Below are 15,307 nucleotides of genomic sequence, written 5' to 3'. Positions count from 1 at the left end.
GACTTGGAGAACGATGACTGCTCTAGAATACCTTCAGCGAGCAGAACTGACGAAAATCTGGGCAAAGTGCATCAAGTTTTAAACAGTGATCGACGTCTCAGCATCAGAATGATTGCAGATGATGGTTAGAATCACCAAAGTGTGTTTCAGCTAGTGACTGAAGATATGATTATGTGAAAAGTGTGCGCGAAACTTGTCCCGCTCCGATGAACAGAAGGAGCGGCCCCTGGCTGTTTCGCAGGAAATGCTTGAACGTTTACAAACCGTACCTGATTTTTTGGACAAAGTGGTCACTGGTGATGAGACCTGGGTTTTCGAATACGATCCAGAGTCGAAGAGGCAAAGCTTGAGTGACACACCTTCGCATCACCAAGGTCGAAGAAAGCCCGCATGAGCATGAGCAAGTCACGTGTGAAAAGCATGCTCATTGCTTTCATTGACGCAAAAGGAATGATCCGCAAAGAGTTTGTGCCTGCTGGACAGACTGTCTATGGTCAGTATTATACTGGAGTGGTCCACTGTGTAAGGGATGGAGTCCACCCAGAGAAGAAAGACGACTGGGTGCTCTACCATGACAATGCCACCGTTCACACCTGCTTCACCGTCAGTGAAGTTTTGATCCGGTTCAATGTAGCAACGCTGCCGCAGCCACCCTATAGCTCCGACCTCGTCCCCAGTGACTTCTTTTTGTTCCCCAGATGAAGAGAGATCTAAAAGGGAAGCCGTTTGACAGTGTCGCAGCGCTCCAAAAGGCTCCGACGAGGGTTCTGAACAGCATTCCGGTTAAGGAGTTCCAGGGAGCTTACCAATCTCGTTGTCAGTGGTGTGTGGATTCTTAATGGCCCTATTTTGAAGAATTTTAGTCCCATGTATCAAAGTATTCAATAAATTTTGTATTCTGAGACCAGTTTTGTAAGTTTATTTACACACCCTGTGGATTTGATACTCAGGTCGCATCCAATAACTAGTTCACTTTCTGACTCAGGAAGTACTCCAACCCATTTTGTTATTACTGCTTCTCTCCAGACAACACAGTACTCTGCACTTCATTTCATAGTGTCGGGTCCGCCCCTCGTAAGTGGTCAATTCCTCTTTGCATTCTCTTGATCAAACAGGGTATGCATAGGACATATCAGTATATTAAACTGTCTAGATACCTTTATTCATTATCACTGATTACTCACTTAAGGAATTTGTTGCCTTTTTAAAGAACATAATGCCGTATTGCTTCTTATTATGGGTCATATTTACGTATCAGAGACAAGGACTCACACACACACACACACACACACACACACACACACACACATCGCCACCACATTGTGGCGGAAACATTGTGCATTACAGACAGAGGCTAGGGTCGCGATCAAGTTACGCAATAATAACTCTGTCAATGGAGCGATACCCTTAGGAAATTTTTGTAGCTGATTATATCTGAGTACTCAGGGTTGCCACAGGTTCTGGAAATCAGGGATTTTCAGGGAAATTTGTAAACAACACTGGAAAAATCTCGTTTTTGTGTCAGTAGATGAAATGGTTTGTTTACTGTGGTGATATGCATCGTCACTGGCTGGGTGCAGCTGAGAACGTGTGCCACTTTCCTACTCGCTCATTCCTACTGCTTCTCCCCTTTCTAGCGGGCCCTTCAGCTTGTAGGCAGTACTGCCTTCACTTCTTGCCACTAGCCTAGCAGCTGGAGATGAGGGGCAGGTCGTTATGAAGATTGGTTTGTTTGGATCTGATTCTCAGAGACTATAGATGCTGCGGCCGGAGACGGTTGTCATGTGCGCATACGTTGTATCTGAGTGATTGTATAAATGTTTGTGTCGTCTCGTTTTCTGCCAAAAGCTATGGCAGAAAATTTAGTTGTGAGAGTTTGATTGTGTTTTTTACGTGCCTGTCTGCGGCTCAGCAATTATCTTTACGGTGAGTCGCTACCCATTCTCATTATTATAGATTCTCAGAGTATTTGAACAAATTATCTGCTGCATGGATTGTTGACCGTGGCCTCCTTTCGTCAACATGCTGTCTGTGGCTCGTGATAGCTGCGCAACATGAGCGGATTTCCGCGACGCGCCAAAAACGCAGACCATTTGTGCAGGTATCTGTAATGGTTCAGGCCTGTAGATCCGAAGCCATTGGGTTCCCACTAATGTGCGGGCCCTGCCCGTCGGATCTCGTCTCGTTGATCTGCCCGAAGGCCGGGTCTGTTTGTATGTCGCGTAATGCAGCGGATTTTCATGGTTTATCCATGGACCCAGGACTGCAGTGCTCCTGAGCAGATGAGAGGCCATGTCAGCTACATTTCAGCAAACAGCTGTCTCGCCGCACTTACGTTGTACAGTGTGGCATTTTATAGACATTTTATTTGGCACTTCAAGAGTAGTTTATGGTATGGGCGATAAGAAGAAGGAAATTATGTCAGTTGATGGCGGTTTGTACGCAATGTACTCATATATTTTGCAAAAGAAAAATCGCGTAATACATGTAAAGTAATAGATACAACACAGTGGGTAATAACGGACGATAACGAACACAGGAGAACAAACATTTTATTGGCGTTCATCTACAGTGTTAATTTACACAATTCTTCCCCACCTTATACACTCCTTTCAAGAGGCCTACTTTTTTTTCTGAGGTTATTTCTGAAATCAGTGAAGGTGTTTTAAATCTGTCTTGCGACTCCAAGCAAATGCGTATCTTTGTCAACAGATCTATTTCGTTTTATTGAAATGACGATCAGCAGTGTTAATGAAAGACATAAACCATTTGGCTCGCTTTCTCCATCTAAAAACAGTTCATTACAAAAGATGTCGATGTTAGTACTTAAGATTTTTGGTCACTTCAGGAAACGTCATCTGCTTGCAAGTTTTTATTTTTTATAATTTTTTTTTATAGATATTTCCCTTTCCCCTTTGCCCTACAGTTTCTTATACCGTAGCTGCAAAGAGAGATTGTCAACTTACGTCTTAACTTACAGTTGCTCTCACAGAATTTTTCAGGAAAAAATGCTAAAACGTGTCTGGAAATCAGGGATATATCAGGGTATATCACTTGGGGAAACTTGTGGCAACACTGGTGCCGGACCGTAGACAGAATCCAGAACCTTGCATTTCGGGGACAACGCTCTCAGAGCATTGTGAGGCGGGTGGTGAGTCTGCCAGAACAACGCAGGAGGAAACAACATTGCCCGAGAAAAGTGAGGTTCCAGGTTCGAGTCCCGGTCTGGCATGCAGTTTTAACACGTCAGGAAGTTTCAAATCAACGAACACAACGCTGCAGAGCGAAAAATATATTCTGGAAGTACCTTCACGTCTAAGATTTTAATGTTGAATACTGAAAAGTTCTTGTTCTTTCAGAGGAAAATAGGTGGACTCACGATAGATGTCGAGCTTCCAGGAGTCCTCCAGAGTGCTGTCCGGGATGAGAGGCGTGCTGGCGCGGCACGTCAGCAGCTTCCCGCTGTCCTCCATGGACGGCACGAACGTCAGCGTGCTGGTCGTCGTGTTACCGTCGGGGCTAGTCTGCAACGCAGGCAGTTGAAGAACTGTGAGACATATTGGCACTGCTTGCTGATCTGCTTCCGTTCAGAGTGGTCTAGCAACAGAGAGCCTGTAGAGCAATTTGAGAGTTTGCGCAGCAGGAAATATGGCATTTATACGCTTCCCGAAAATTCGGAGTTGTTAAGCAATAAACGGCCAAGCTTTAGTCTATGTACACTCGTTCGACCTATACTTGAGTATTGCTCATCAATGTGGGATCCGTACCAGATCGGTTTGACGGAGGAGATAGAGAAGATCCAAAGATGAGCGGCGCGTTTCGTCACAGGGTTATTTGGTAACCGTGATAGCGTTACGGAGATGTTTAATAAACTCAAGTGGCAGACTCTGCAAGAGAGGCGCTCTGCATCGCGGTGTAGCTCGCTCGCCAGGTTTCGAGAGGGTGCGTTTCTGGATGGGGTATCGAATATATTGCTTCCCCCTACTTATACCTCCCGAGGAGATCACGAATGTAAAATTAGAGAGATTAGAGCGAACACGGAGGCTTTCAGACAGTCGTTCTTCCCGCGAACCATACGCGGCTGGAACAGGAAAGGGAGGTAATGAAAGTGGCACGTAAAGTGCCCTCCGCCACACACCGTTGGGTGGCTTGCGGAGTATAAATGTAGATGTAGATGTAGATGTAGCCTCAAGTTGGCTGAGATACCACACCGTATGGAGGGCCAAACGGATCAATTGTCGTTAAATGTAAATATGTTTGTAAATTTGAGCAATTTGACATCCTATAGTTTCTGTGACTGTGAACGTCCTTGCGATGAACGTAGTTCTGCAGAATTATGCGGAAGGATAGGAACACTGCAATCAGTCGCATTCCCATTGAGTTTTTTTATTATTCCTGTAAGTCCAAATGTAGGCTACAAATTGCCAACTTCAGTGCTAAATTACAAGGAAATTGCAGAAACAGAATTGATTTACATAAAACAATAAGCAAAACACAACATTATTCAATAGAAATGTCAATTTTAGTCAACGTACCATCTGAGTGAGCTATAATCCAACAAACTCCCAGCTAATTTATAAAACATACTCTTCTTCCTACACGACACATAGAATCAAAGTACACTTATTTCTGTATATCAAAAATGTCGCCTTACCGAAAATCGTAATATTTACAATTAATGTATATACGCCAATATATATATACAGAGCTTCTATGGCTGTTTCGTAACTTGGTCCGAAAGCAGTGCATTAATTTTTCATCAGGTGTTTCTACGTGGACACGCCGAAGCAGCTGAGATTTTACGCCGCGTCATTAATCTCAGTTGCGAGATTAAATTCAACGCTTTAAATTTCAGTCCAATTTTCCAGGTCGGGCCCCTAAGCGAATTCCACGCCCGTAATCTGCACGCAGTAAAATGCACGTCGTAGGTTACTTTAAATCTTACTTTATTCAGCACCGTTTTGGATTCGGGAGTAATCCGCCAGCACGTCAAAAAAAGAGAGTTTAGATTATTTCTTTAAATTCGGAAAGGGAGAGAAAAACCGTTATTACATTTTGATTTGTCACCACGATCACAGATATAATGTGCAATTTATTTTCCTCCTAAATGGCAGTGGTATATTTTGCCAGTGATATCAGTTGCGGGAAAATAAATGAGGCGGGGAGTGTGATCCCACGCCAAGATAATCCCGCTGGTAATTGAGCCATAAATCCCGGTCTGTTGGTTGGGGATGGAGAGGGGTTAGCCGAAGGAAAGGCTGCATGTCCCCGGCGGCGCGTAGCCGCACCCCATTCCGCGAGCCGGCGGCCGGTGGGCGTTAACCGTGCAAACCGGACCATCAGTAAGCTTGCGCTGGCTTTCTGACCGGGGGGTGCTGCGGTACGCTTGATTGAGGGAGTCGGACCTAACGGCTAAGTCACGCAGTTCCATTATGTCAGCGTCTGTACTAAAAGCCAGAGCAATGCAGGAGCGGGCAGACATGTGATAAGGTTAGATTAGGAGCAGAAACCGCTGTTACCGGTTAACAACATGCAGACAACCCGCCGTCGCGAATCGTTCGCATCACCTCCCCTCTGCCTCACCATAAAAAGGTTTCTAACCTTCACTCAGCGATCTTTCAATTTTTAGTTGCCAACTGAAGGAAACTCAATTTTTAGGAAGAGAGTTATAATCTCTCCACCAGATACTATCACGATATCTTTTTCACATCACCTGTTTCAAAATATTAAATTTCATTGTTTATTGTTTCGTGTATGTCGATGACTAAATAACTGATATTACAGCAACGTTACAAAAGTAGACGTGTGAACTGGAAGTAATTTTGGAGTATGTCTCGACCATTCAGACGACCCCATATAGTGAAAGAAACTGCAGGTCACTCAAATGGAGTCTGTGAGTGAAATGATCCGGAGAAAGATACTATCTACTGAAATATGTCAGCAGTAGAATATGGCAAGCATTATTATAACGAACAAAGTATTGGACTTAAGATTTATCCAAAATATGACAACCATAATCATTGTAACCACACATAATACATAGCTGACGGGGCTGGTATTTAACGACGTACTATTGGCTGTCATATTACATACAAAAATCGTCCATCGTTCTGTAGATACTCTCAAAGACAGAGAGAGTTGGACTTTTTGGTTTTGTAAGATACAGAATTGTTGGATTTAATAATTAATAATTTTCAAGTACATAAACTGTTGTTTTGCTTTAATATGCAAATACGTTTCATCACAGTTGTGGCATCCTCAGTAAGTTTTTTCACGTATTTTTATTTTATTTTACATGTGTGGGTCCTGTATCTGGCAAACGAAATCAGCCACAGGTCCTAAACAGTGCATCATGTCACCACTGTAATACTTTGCTAATCCTGAGCTGTGAAAGGTTTGTTTCGTGTTCCAAACGTGAAACATTACTTTGTGCTGTCAATGGCCGGCCGAAGTGGCCGAGCGTTTCTAGGCGCTTCTGTCCGGAACCGCGCGACCGCTACGGTCCCAGGTTCGAATCCTGCCTCGGGCATGGATGTGTGTGATGTCCTTAGATTAGTTAGGTTCAAGTAGTTCTAAGTTCTAGGGGACTGATGACCTCAGAAGTCCCATAGTGCTCAGAGCCATTTTTTGCTGTGAATGTCACTGCAACGTAGCAAGACGCAGTATTTAGAAACTGAGTGGGAGAAAAGGTCCCTCCACCTACACAAAAACAACAAAAATACGTTTGGCACCCAAAAACAAACTTATCACAGCTGAGGACTAGCCAAATAATACAGTGATGACATGGTGCACTAAGTTATATATGTCGCTAATTTCGTCTGGAAGCCACAGGACACACACAATGTGAAATACAAGTGAAATAAAAGAAAAACAAACACTTAGGAAGCCACAAATGTAGTGAAACATGTTTGGGTGTTAAAGCAAAACAAAAATTTATGTACTTACATAGTGGGGGACACATCCTTAATTCATTATTATTTTTTGCATCCACGGGAACTAAGCTCAAATCTCCAATATGATAGTTGCTTAGTTGCTTTTCAAAATGCCACGCAGTGCTCAGCTTGTAAATTGGATGGAATATTGGTGTATGGGGAGAAGGGGGGGGCGGGGAGGGGGGAGGGGGGAGCGGAAAAGTGCAGTCGTTATTGTAACGTGAAAATGGATGTTCAAAATGCCATGATCATTGGCTTTCGGGCGAGGGGTGCAAGCATTTTCGTAACAGCTAGATTTGTAAGGTATTCGCGTGCAGTCGTATTTAAAGTATACCGTGCCTGGCAAAATGTTGCTATCGAAAATTGAAAACCAGCGCAGAGGCAACAGTGGTACACCACAACACGAGCCATAGGTGACATTGGTGAACGACGGCTTCTTAGACGTGTACGGGAGAACATGCGTACATCTGTTGCGCAACTGACCACCCAGATAAAACAAAGGGCTACCAGCGATGTCTATCAACGACTGTTCAGCGAACGTTGCTACGAACGGACTTCCGCAGTAGGTGCCTCGTTCGTGTACTCACGCTGACCGCTGTTCATCGGCGACGAAGGGTGGAATTTGCTCTCCAGTAGAGCAACTGGACTTCCAGTAAGTGGCGACAGGTGGTCTTTGCAGATGAAGCACGTTTTATTCTCCATCCTTTGGTGCATACGGCGTGAAACGTCTGAAAACAAACGTCCTACAAATAGGAGGGAACGTTATGATCTGAGGGATGTTTTCGTGGCATTCCCTGCTTGATCTCGTCATACTAGACGGCAAAATGGATCAAAAGTGTGCATCAGTCCTTAGGGAACGTATCTCCCCCCCCCCCCCCCCCCCACCACCACACACACACGCTGTTTGATTTTCCTCGCCCAGATGGTATCTACCAGCAGAACAATGCAATCTGTCACACAGTTGGCAACGTACGTGGGTGGTTTTAAGAGCACCAGGATGAGTTTTCCGTACTTCCCTGGCCAGCAAAATCCCTGGGTTTAAGAGAATCTGTGAGACCTTGTCGACCGGGCTGTTCGCACCATGGACCCATAACTAAATAAACTAAATATTCTAAAGCACATGTTCTATTTTTTACAGTTGCAATACACATTGCTCAATATCTGTTTATGCAGATCACATTAAGACACTTTCACATTAGAAAATGTGGATTACAGACAGAAAGACAGTTTCCTGTGAACATAACATTACTAGTTTTAAACCATAATTTGAAAGCTTAAGCGGAGCCTTTTGTATATTGCAAAGCGTAAATGTATGATATGAAATTTTGGAATCCCACTGTATAACGGTGAATATTTTGCAAAGTTCACGTCTGAATAATGAACAGAGTAAAAATAATTCAGCAAAAAAATGAATAAATAAAAAAAGTAACGTTTTAACCAGGTCGTATCTCAGATATTAATTTCATAAACATAGGACCAGCGAACAACTAAGTTAGATACTTGACTTGGCAATGTCCTTGATTCGTAAATCAGAGTTCCCCTATCTGATCCATGTAACAGAAAGTTTATTCCAATGTTAAGCACAAGCTAAAAATGTATTTTTTATTTATGTATGTCTCTGTTCATGAAAAGCAGTGGATTATACCTATCTGTATGACCTACATCTTTTAGGTAGTAAAAGTTGCATTAAAACACTCAAAGGCTGATAGCGTACTGTTTCACAGCCTTCAACAAAACATCTCATACCGGGCTCATGTACACCAGAGCTTTCCTATGCTCTCACAGTAGGAACTGGGAACCTCTCCCTATCCATCTCTCACGGAATCTACGAAGATTAAGACAAACCAGGAGACCTCCGTCATGCATGAAGCAGAACAGGTGAAGTACTCTCTCAGAAAGCATCGTAAGTTTCTCCGTTGACCCAGGGTGGAAGAACGTGAGGCCCTAACATACAGTCGCCAACAGAGCCGGCACCAACGTTGACAGAAAATCTTTGTTGATGACGTGGTTCTCCATCGATAAATCAGCGCATCAGGGATTCAGTGATGCAGCTCTCCTTACTAACGGAGGGTGGTTTGAACATTTCATTTGACGACGTTTTCATATTGTAACCAAAAGGGTATTTTGAACATTTCATATAAGAAAATGTATCATGTAACGCTGGTAAGTTCTTTTTATGCGTGGTTCTCATGATTAAAATGGCGATGACGAGAAGTAGAAAGTTAGCTCTGACATGGAAACAAAGCGTTCCCGGACCCATGTTTATAAAACATATTTCATTCTTCTATGTGTGAGGAATGTTACCTGAAAGTTTTACCATACATTTTTGCAACATCCTGTATAATTTCGTTGCTGATTGTATTTATTGTGTTTGCTGAACTTTAACAGTTGGTTGACCCATCTTGCAATTTTAATGGAGACATATTATCTTTATTGGATTTCACCACATTAAATTTCTAACGGTAAAAAGGGATGGGTATACTTTGAATAGTACCTCAAAGGGCGGTAAATGGCTCAAATGAATCGTGTATTAACTGAAGAGGGTACGTTAGAAAGGGTATCCGGAAATCTTTACGCCACTTGTTTGGAAGCGAAGGAAGAGTTTGGTGAAGTAGTGCACATTTTACCTTTAATTAATGACGTCGGTTAAAAGGCACAAGGTCGGGATTATAACAGACTCCCTAACGAACACCCCGTCCCTGCCAAATCCCCGTAGCTAGCTCTAAAACACATTGAAAGCATAATCTTATTATTTATTATTAAGGCTGACTTTGTTATAATAGGAGGTGGAGGTCCAAGGCCAGCAGGTAGTTCTGCCTTCTTGAACGATATTAAAACAGCTCCAAGACTTCCATCCTTATGCAGATAACAGATCGTTAGAAGGTGAAATAGGGCATCCTCCCACCCCCAACGTCTCCCACTTTTTGAGATACAAAAGAAGGAAATAATTTAAATTAGCGATACAATGTACAGTCTCGTAGTTGACAGCTCCACGTGGATTAGACGTTAAGATTTAATTATCACCTCCAAAAAATAAAAATACCACTTTCTTTTTACCTGGTGTATACTGAAAGTGGGAATCATATATGGGTCAAATAAATGGGTCAAGATTCTGCAAGACTGAGTGTTGTTACCTTGTTTATTCAATCTGTAAGCAGAGCACATTATTAAAATAGCTGGGGTGCTTATAGATAACGTTGGATATGCGGATGATACAATACTGACGCCAAAAATGTGAGGAAGCTCTAAAGACTCTCTAGTGAAAGTGAAAGAAGAAAGTGCGTAGACTGGCTTATGCTGAATGTCAATAAAAAGAAAATTATGGGAGCCATACGTATCACTCCACGGCATATAGGAAGCGAAGCAATGGAGGCAGCTCCTATGATTTGTGTCGGCTCCCAGATTTCTGCTGATGCTGACTACAGCCACGAGGTCAAGAGATGCTTGTTACTTGGCATTAGGCAAAGTGCAACGTTGACAATGTTTTAAGGAGTAGCGACATAATTTTAACAACAATGATCTGCATATTAAGGGCTATGGACATTACAGTTGTGATATACGGACGTGAGACCTGGACGATACGAAATACAGAACAGCGTAGAATAAATGCCCTGTAAAATATGGTGTAGGAGGACATTCTTTAAACTTCTATGGACAACCAAAATATGTATACTTTAGTATCATAGCGAATCAAACCAGATTGCTCCTGGAGAGATCTGATAATGGAACAATAACTAAACTACTTTGGGGAAATTATGAGGAGACATGATTCACTGGAAGAGGTGTTAGCGCTGGGGAAGATCGGAGACACAATGAGAAGAGCGAGGTAAAAGATGAAGTGGATCGATTGCATCACAGAAGTAATGGACTCCTACCGGAAACGTCTGCAGAAGAAACTGCAGAACAGAAGAAATTGGCGTGCTTTAGTTCATACGGACGCGGAGAGTCGGAATCGACTCAACGAACAGAGAATGAAAGAGAGAGGGAGATAGAAATATCCGCTCCACGGAAACGCAGAGTGCCGCGAACTGTGGTCGAAACGGCGGAGGATATCAATAAAGTGGAATATAGTGCAGTAACTGTGTCCTGCATGCGAAGGGGAAGCGCCCAGCAAAAATACGTTCTGGGTTGTTGGAAGTGTACGGCAACGATGAACCATCATATGACACATATGTTAGGTAGTGCATTCTGAATGACGAAGAACGAGTGAGCCGTGGCAGTTTCCTTCTTCAAATATCTCGTCGTGCGGACCAGAGAACCAGTGATTCCTCGCCACAGAGAGAGCTTTCCTACTACGGGGCGCAGCCGTGCCGCCGTGAGGGGCCGGCGATAGCTGTCAGCGCAGAGTCGTTAGCGGCCTCAAGTTGGACTCGGCTCGGCTGGGAGTGATGCTCTGTGTGGGGCGCCGTTTTGGTCACGCTCGCCTTTAGTATTTGACACGAGGTCTGTTGACGTGGCGGTTCTCCGACATTACTCCCGAGTGCGCTTTATTCTACGCTGACCCTGTGTGTTCCTTGAGCGCTAAAATTTATTTCATTTGTACATTCGAGTCATTTTCCTTTAATTTGGGGATGTACGGAGAGTCTGCAGTTTTGGAGACTATGAATCATTAGGTGCTTGGCCTTTGGATTATGGTACTACCGTGCTATCCGTCGACCCAGTGGTGGTGGTGTCTGCGTTTGCTTCCTGTTCCGTTACCTTGCCTCGCGGTGCTAGGCAGAATCAAGGGGCTGCAATACCTCGTAATTGTACTGTTGGTTCTTTTCAGTAAACCTGAGAGGGTAACAATATTTAAAATTGCGTAAATGATTGGAGGCTCCTTGTGCGGAGAATTGTCAGCAGTGCCTGCTAAGGGAATCCTTTCCTGACTCGACACTCAATTACGAGATTGTAGAAGAGGCTAGTGGTTCCGCGAATTAGGTGCCCAAGCCGACCGGTGTGGCCGAGCGGTTCTAGGCGCTCCAGTCTGGAACCGCGCGACCGCTACGGTCGCAGGTTCGAATCTTGCCTCGGGCATGGATGGGTGTGATGTCCTTAGGTTAGTTAGGATTAAATAGTTCTACGTTCTAGGGAATTGATGACCGCAGATGTTAAGTCCCATAGTGCTCAGAGCCCTTTGAACAATTTTTTTTAGTTAGATGCCCCCTTAGTTTGTTTCAGTCTTATGGCTGTTGTGAAACACGCTGAGGGCCCCATAGCTCTCCTGTGGACTGGTCACCTGCGTGCATCGGCTGCCGACATCGTCTTCACCGAGTTTGCCGCCTCCTAGATCACCTCAAGCCACAGAGAATTAAGTTACGCAACCTTGTTACGGGCTTCTGCAGCAATAATAATAGTATTTTTGTTTTACTTTCCTTCTATAGAAGAGATATTATCTTATTTCGTGTTGTCATTAATGTGAGTTTAAGAGCTCAATTCACTTGGGATAAAGCTTTGCAGAGCTGTGGACGGCCGTTGTCCACGTTGTTAAATCTCCTTAAATTTTATTATATAGCGCTCGTCAAGTTTAAATTTTTGAACAGCCTTGATTGGCCTTTTCTTGAAATTGTTAAATTTTTTAAAGGTTTTATTATCTAGCAGTGGCCAATTTGTTCTAATTAAAGGGGCTTTTACCAGTAGAGGAAGTGTATTAATGGGATACATTTATAAGTAATTGTCCTTATTGCCCATTATAATCTTAGTCGATTTCCCGTTTGTACATTTGAATTATGGTATATGATTCTAAAAGGCAAGGTAGTCCTTTTTTTATCAGAAAAATTACAATGCATGTTGGCATTTATAGTTTTTTTTCCGTAAATGCGTAAACCTAAAACTAGAGTAAATTCCATTATTTCTTGTTCAATTTTTAATTAAGTACGCTATGGGCTTGTTCTTCAATTGTTAAAGAATGCCGGCCGCGGTGGTCTAGCGGTTCTAGGCGCTCAGTCCGGAACCGCGCGACGGCTACGGTCGCAGATTCGAATCCTGCCTCGGGCATGGATGTGTGTGATGTCCTTAGGTTAGTTAGGTTTAAGTAGTTCTAAGTTCTAGGGGACTGATGACCACAGATGTTAAGTCCCATAGTGCTCAGAGCCATTTGAACCATTTTGTTAAAGAATTTTTTCAGTTCCAGTGTATTTTGAATTTAACGAACAATCCCGTTGGGTACATTTTTCGTGGTGGAACGTTTCCTGCGTAGCCATCTATCGATGGGAAAAATGTGTCGCATTGAAGAGTGCATAATAGTGTTGTGGGTGAGAGATTTTCAGCGGGAAGTGGATGGGGGCGCAGACAATAAAGGCGGTTCATTCTTGTCAAAAAATAAGCATAGTGCAGCACCGCTGTAATATGCAGAATGAAGGCGATGCGCACTGAACCCTCACTCCGGCGTGCTTCAGGGACGCTCCACTGTGAGCCCTTCTCAAAGAGGCTGCCTGGTAGTGAAAGGCCTTGACTGACGGTGCAGTCGAAGCAGCCGGCTGTTGCCGATTCAAGATGGAGTGACAGCGTCACGGCTCGCTTCCCGGAGCGAAGCACGCCCCTGGCCAGCCTAGCGACAGACGGCAGCGACGTCCGAATGGTGGACCACACTAATGACTGGGCCACAGCGGCCAGCAGCGTCAGACCCCAGCGGGGAGCACCTCTCTTCATCCTTCGGACCATGAAGTAGTGGCAGGATCCGCACCAGGTGGCCTCATGAGGACGTCGCAGAATGAAAGCGACTTGATGGCTGAAGTCAGGGGTCATTGGTTCGCCGCCTGGCTGCGTCGATGATAGCTGCTTCAGAAGAGGGTCGGCGACCTCACGCCAGAGTATGACACGCGGCAGTCGTTGACCCATAGTCCAGCGTGTCGATCACATGTTCGCCTTTCCCTGGGCGTATAAGTAGTCAAAGGAGCCTTATTAAGTGGAAAACAAGTACAGGCTCGTACTTCATTGCCATCTAGCTTCCTGGAGGCTGGTCCCTGCCTGGACAACTGCTTCGCTACTGGAGAAGCTGTGGAGAACTACGTGCATATAAAAACGATTACCTTGTCTTAGAAAATTAATTAAGGGCTGGACACACATTTAAGACCCGAGATATAATTAGTGTACCAAATAATAATAATAATAATTATTATTATTATTGTTATTTATGGTCCTAGCTATGCTTCCTAAAGCGGAGAATTAAAAAGAAATATAACGGATGTGAATGGAAGGTGTTAGCAGAAACAAGCTTATGAGGAACCCGGCAATTTATTCAATTAAACAAATCTTAAACCGATAAGAACATGAAGAGTACTCACTGAGTTTCAGTCTCTCTGTGTGAATTCTAAGCAGTAGATTTATCGGTTTTCGGCGTTCCTTGAGCCACCAAGAAACATACCCCTTTGAAACTGATGTCATTCTGCAAATTGTGCTTAAAAATCTTAACTAAAGGATTACAGTGACTGTTGTCGTCGTAGTCATATTGAGAAACTTATACATCTACTTAAGCAATGATGGACTTGAGACAGATGATCGCAGTGACTTGAGAAAACGTAGACTAAGAGATCCCCTATGATGCCGATGCTGGCAATTACGCTCATCATAATTATTTACCAACAGACATGCAGAATGCTGCAGTCCTGTGTGGGGTTCTGCTACAGAGACAAGAGCCGCGCTTCCGGCAGCACCAATCCTGGACCCTGCTCATCTCATGTGCTGAGGTGCACTCTCCCTCCAAACGAACGCTGCTGATGTGCATAAGATGGGCAAACCACCACTTTTGGTGTGCTACAGATGTGCACATTTTCCTCATCTCCGAACGAATTTCAATTTTCCTAGCTGAAATGCATGAACTGCTATTTCTTTCTGCCAAAAAGGATATGCCCACCAGTAGTAGAATACGAACACTCGTCCGGCCAATGGTGAGGATCCTTCAAGCACAAATTTCCCTTCATGATAACGTGTGATGATGTAACCCAATGATATTTCGATTCACCCTACTATCAGCAAACTGTCGCTTCTGATACGTCTCCGAGACGTCACAAAGTTTTTCACCAATCACGCGTTTTCGCGCCCAGCCACTAGCCTCGCATCAGAGGTTCTCTGAAAGTAAAAACAGCTGTGTCCGAGGATAGACCATCATATTTTTACAAGCCATGCTTCTTTTTAAAATGTGTGAGACCGTTATTTCGTGAAAGTATTCTTCGGAATACGAGAAAGCTAATCATCTGTTGACAGTGACCCATCCCAGGCTGCAGCTCGGGCACAAGGGAGGCCTCAGATGTAAAACGCACAATGGCTGGCACTTCCTCCCCCCCCCCCCACCCTCCCACAACAGCCCCTCCCCCCACCGCCTGGCCTCAGCTTGTTAATTTTCATGGATGCAACACCAGACACTGCCCACCCGGGTTGATGTCAGAGGACTTCTT

The 15,307-nt window shown here is 44.0% G+C and overlaps 1 protein-coding gene across 2 annotated transcripts in view; it reads right to left on the bottom strand.

Moving 5' to 3' along the window:
* The window catches only part of LOC126481227 (nephrin-like), a 667,514-nt gene that overhangs the window by 47,044 nt on the left and 605,163 nt on the right, over window positions 1-15,307 (bottom strand). For both annotated transcript variants that reach the window (XM_050104833.1, XM_050104834.1), the window contains exon 7: window positions 3,380-3,524. In XM_050104833.1, coding sequence (XP_049960790.1) covers window positions 3,380-3,524 — 145 coding nt within the window. The remainder of the gene's footprint in view (window positions 1-3,379; window positions 3,525-15,307) is intronic.

The sequence above is a fragment of the Schistocerca serialis genome, chromosome 5 (assembly GCF_023864345.2).
Source record: "Schistocerca serialis cubense isolate TAMUIC-IGC-003099 chromosome 5, iqSchSeri2.2, whole genome shotgun sequence".
Lineage (NCBI taxonomy): Eukaryota > Metazoa > Arthropoda > Insecta > Orthoptera > Acrididae > Schistocerca > Schistocerca serialis.
The sequence above is the reverse complement of the archived record's forward strand: the minus strand, read 5'-3'. Positions and strand labels throughout refer to the sequence as shown.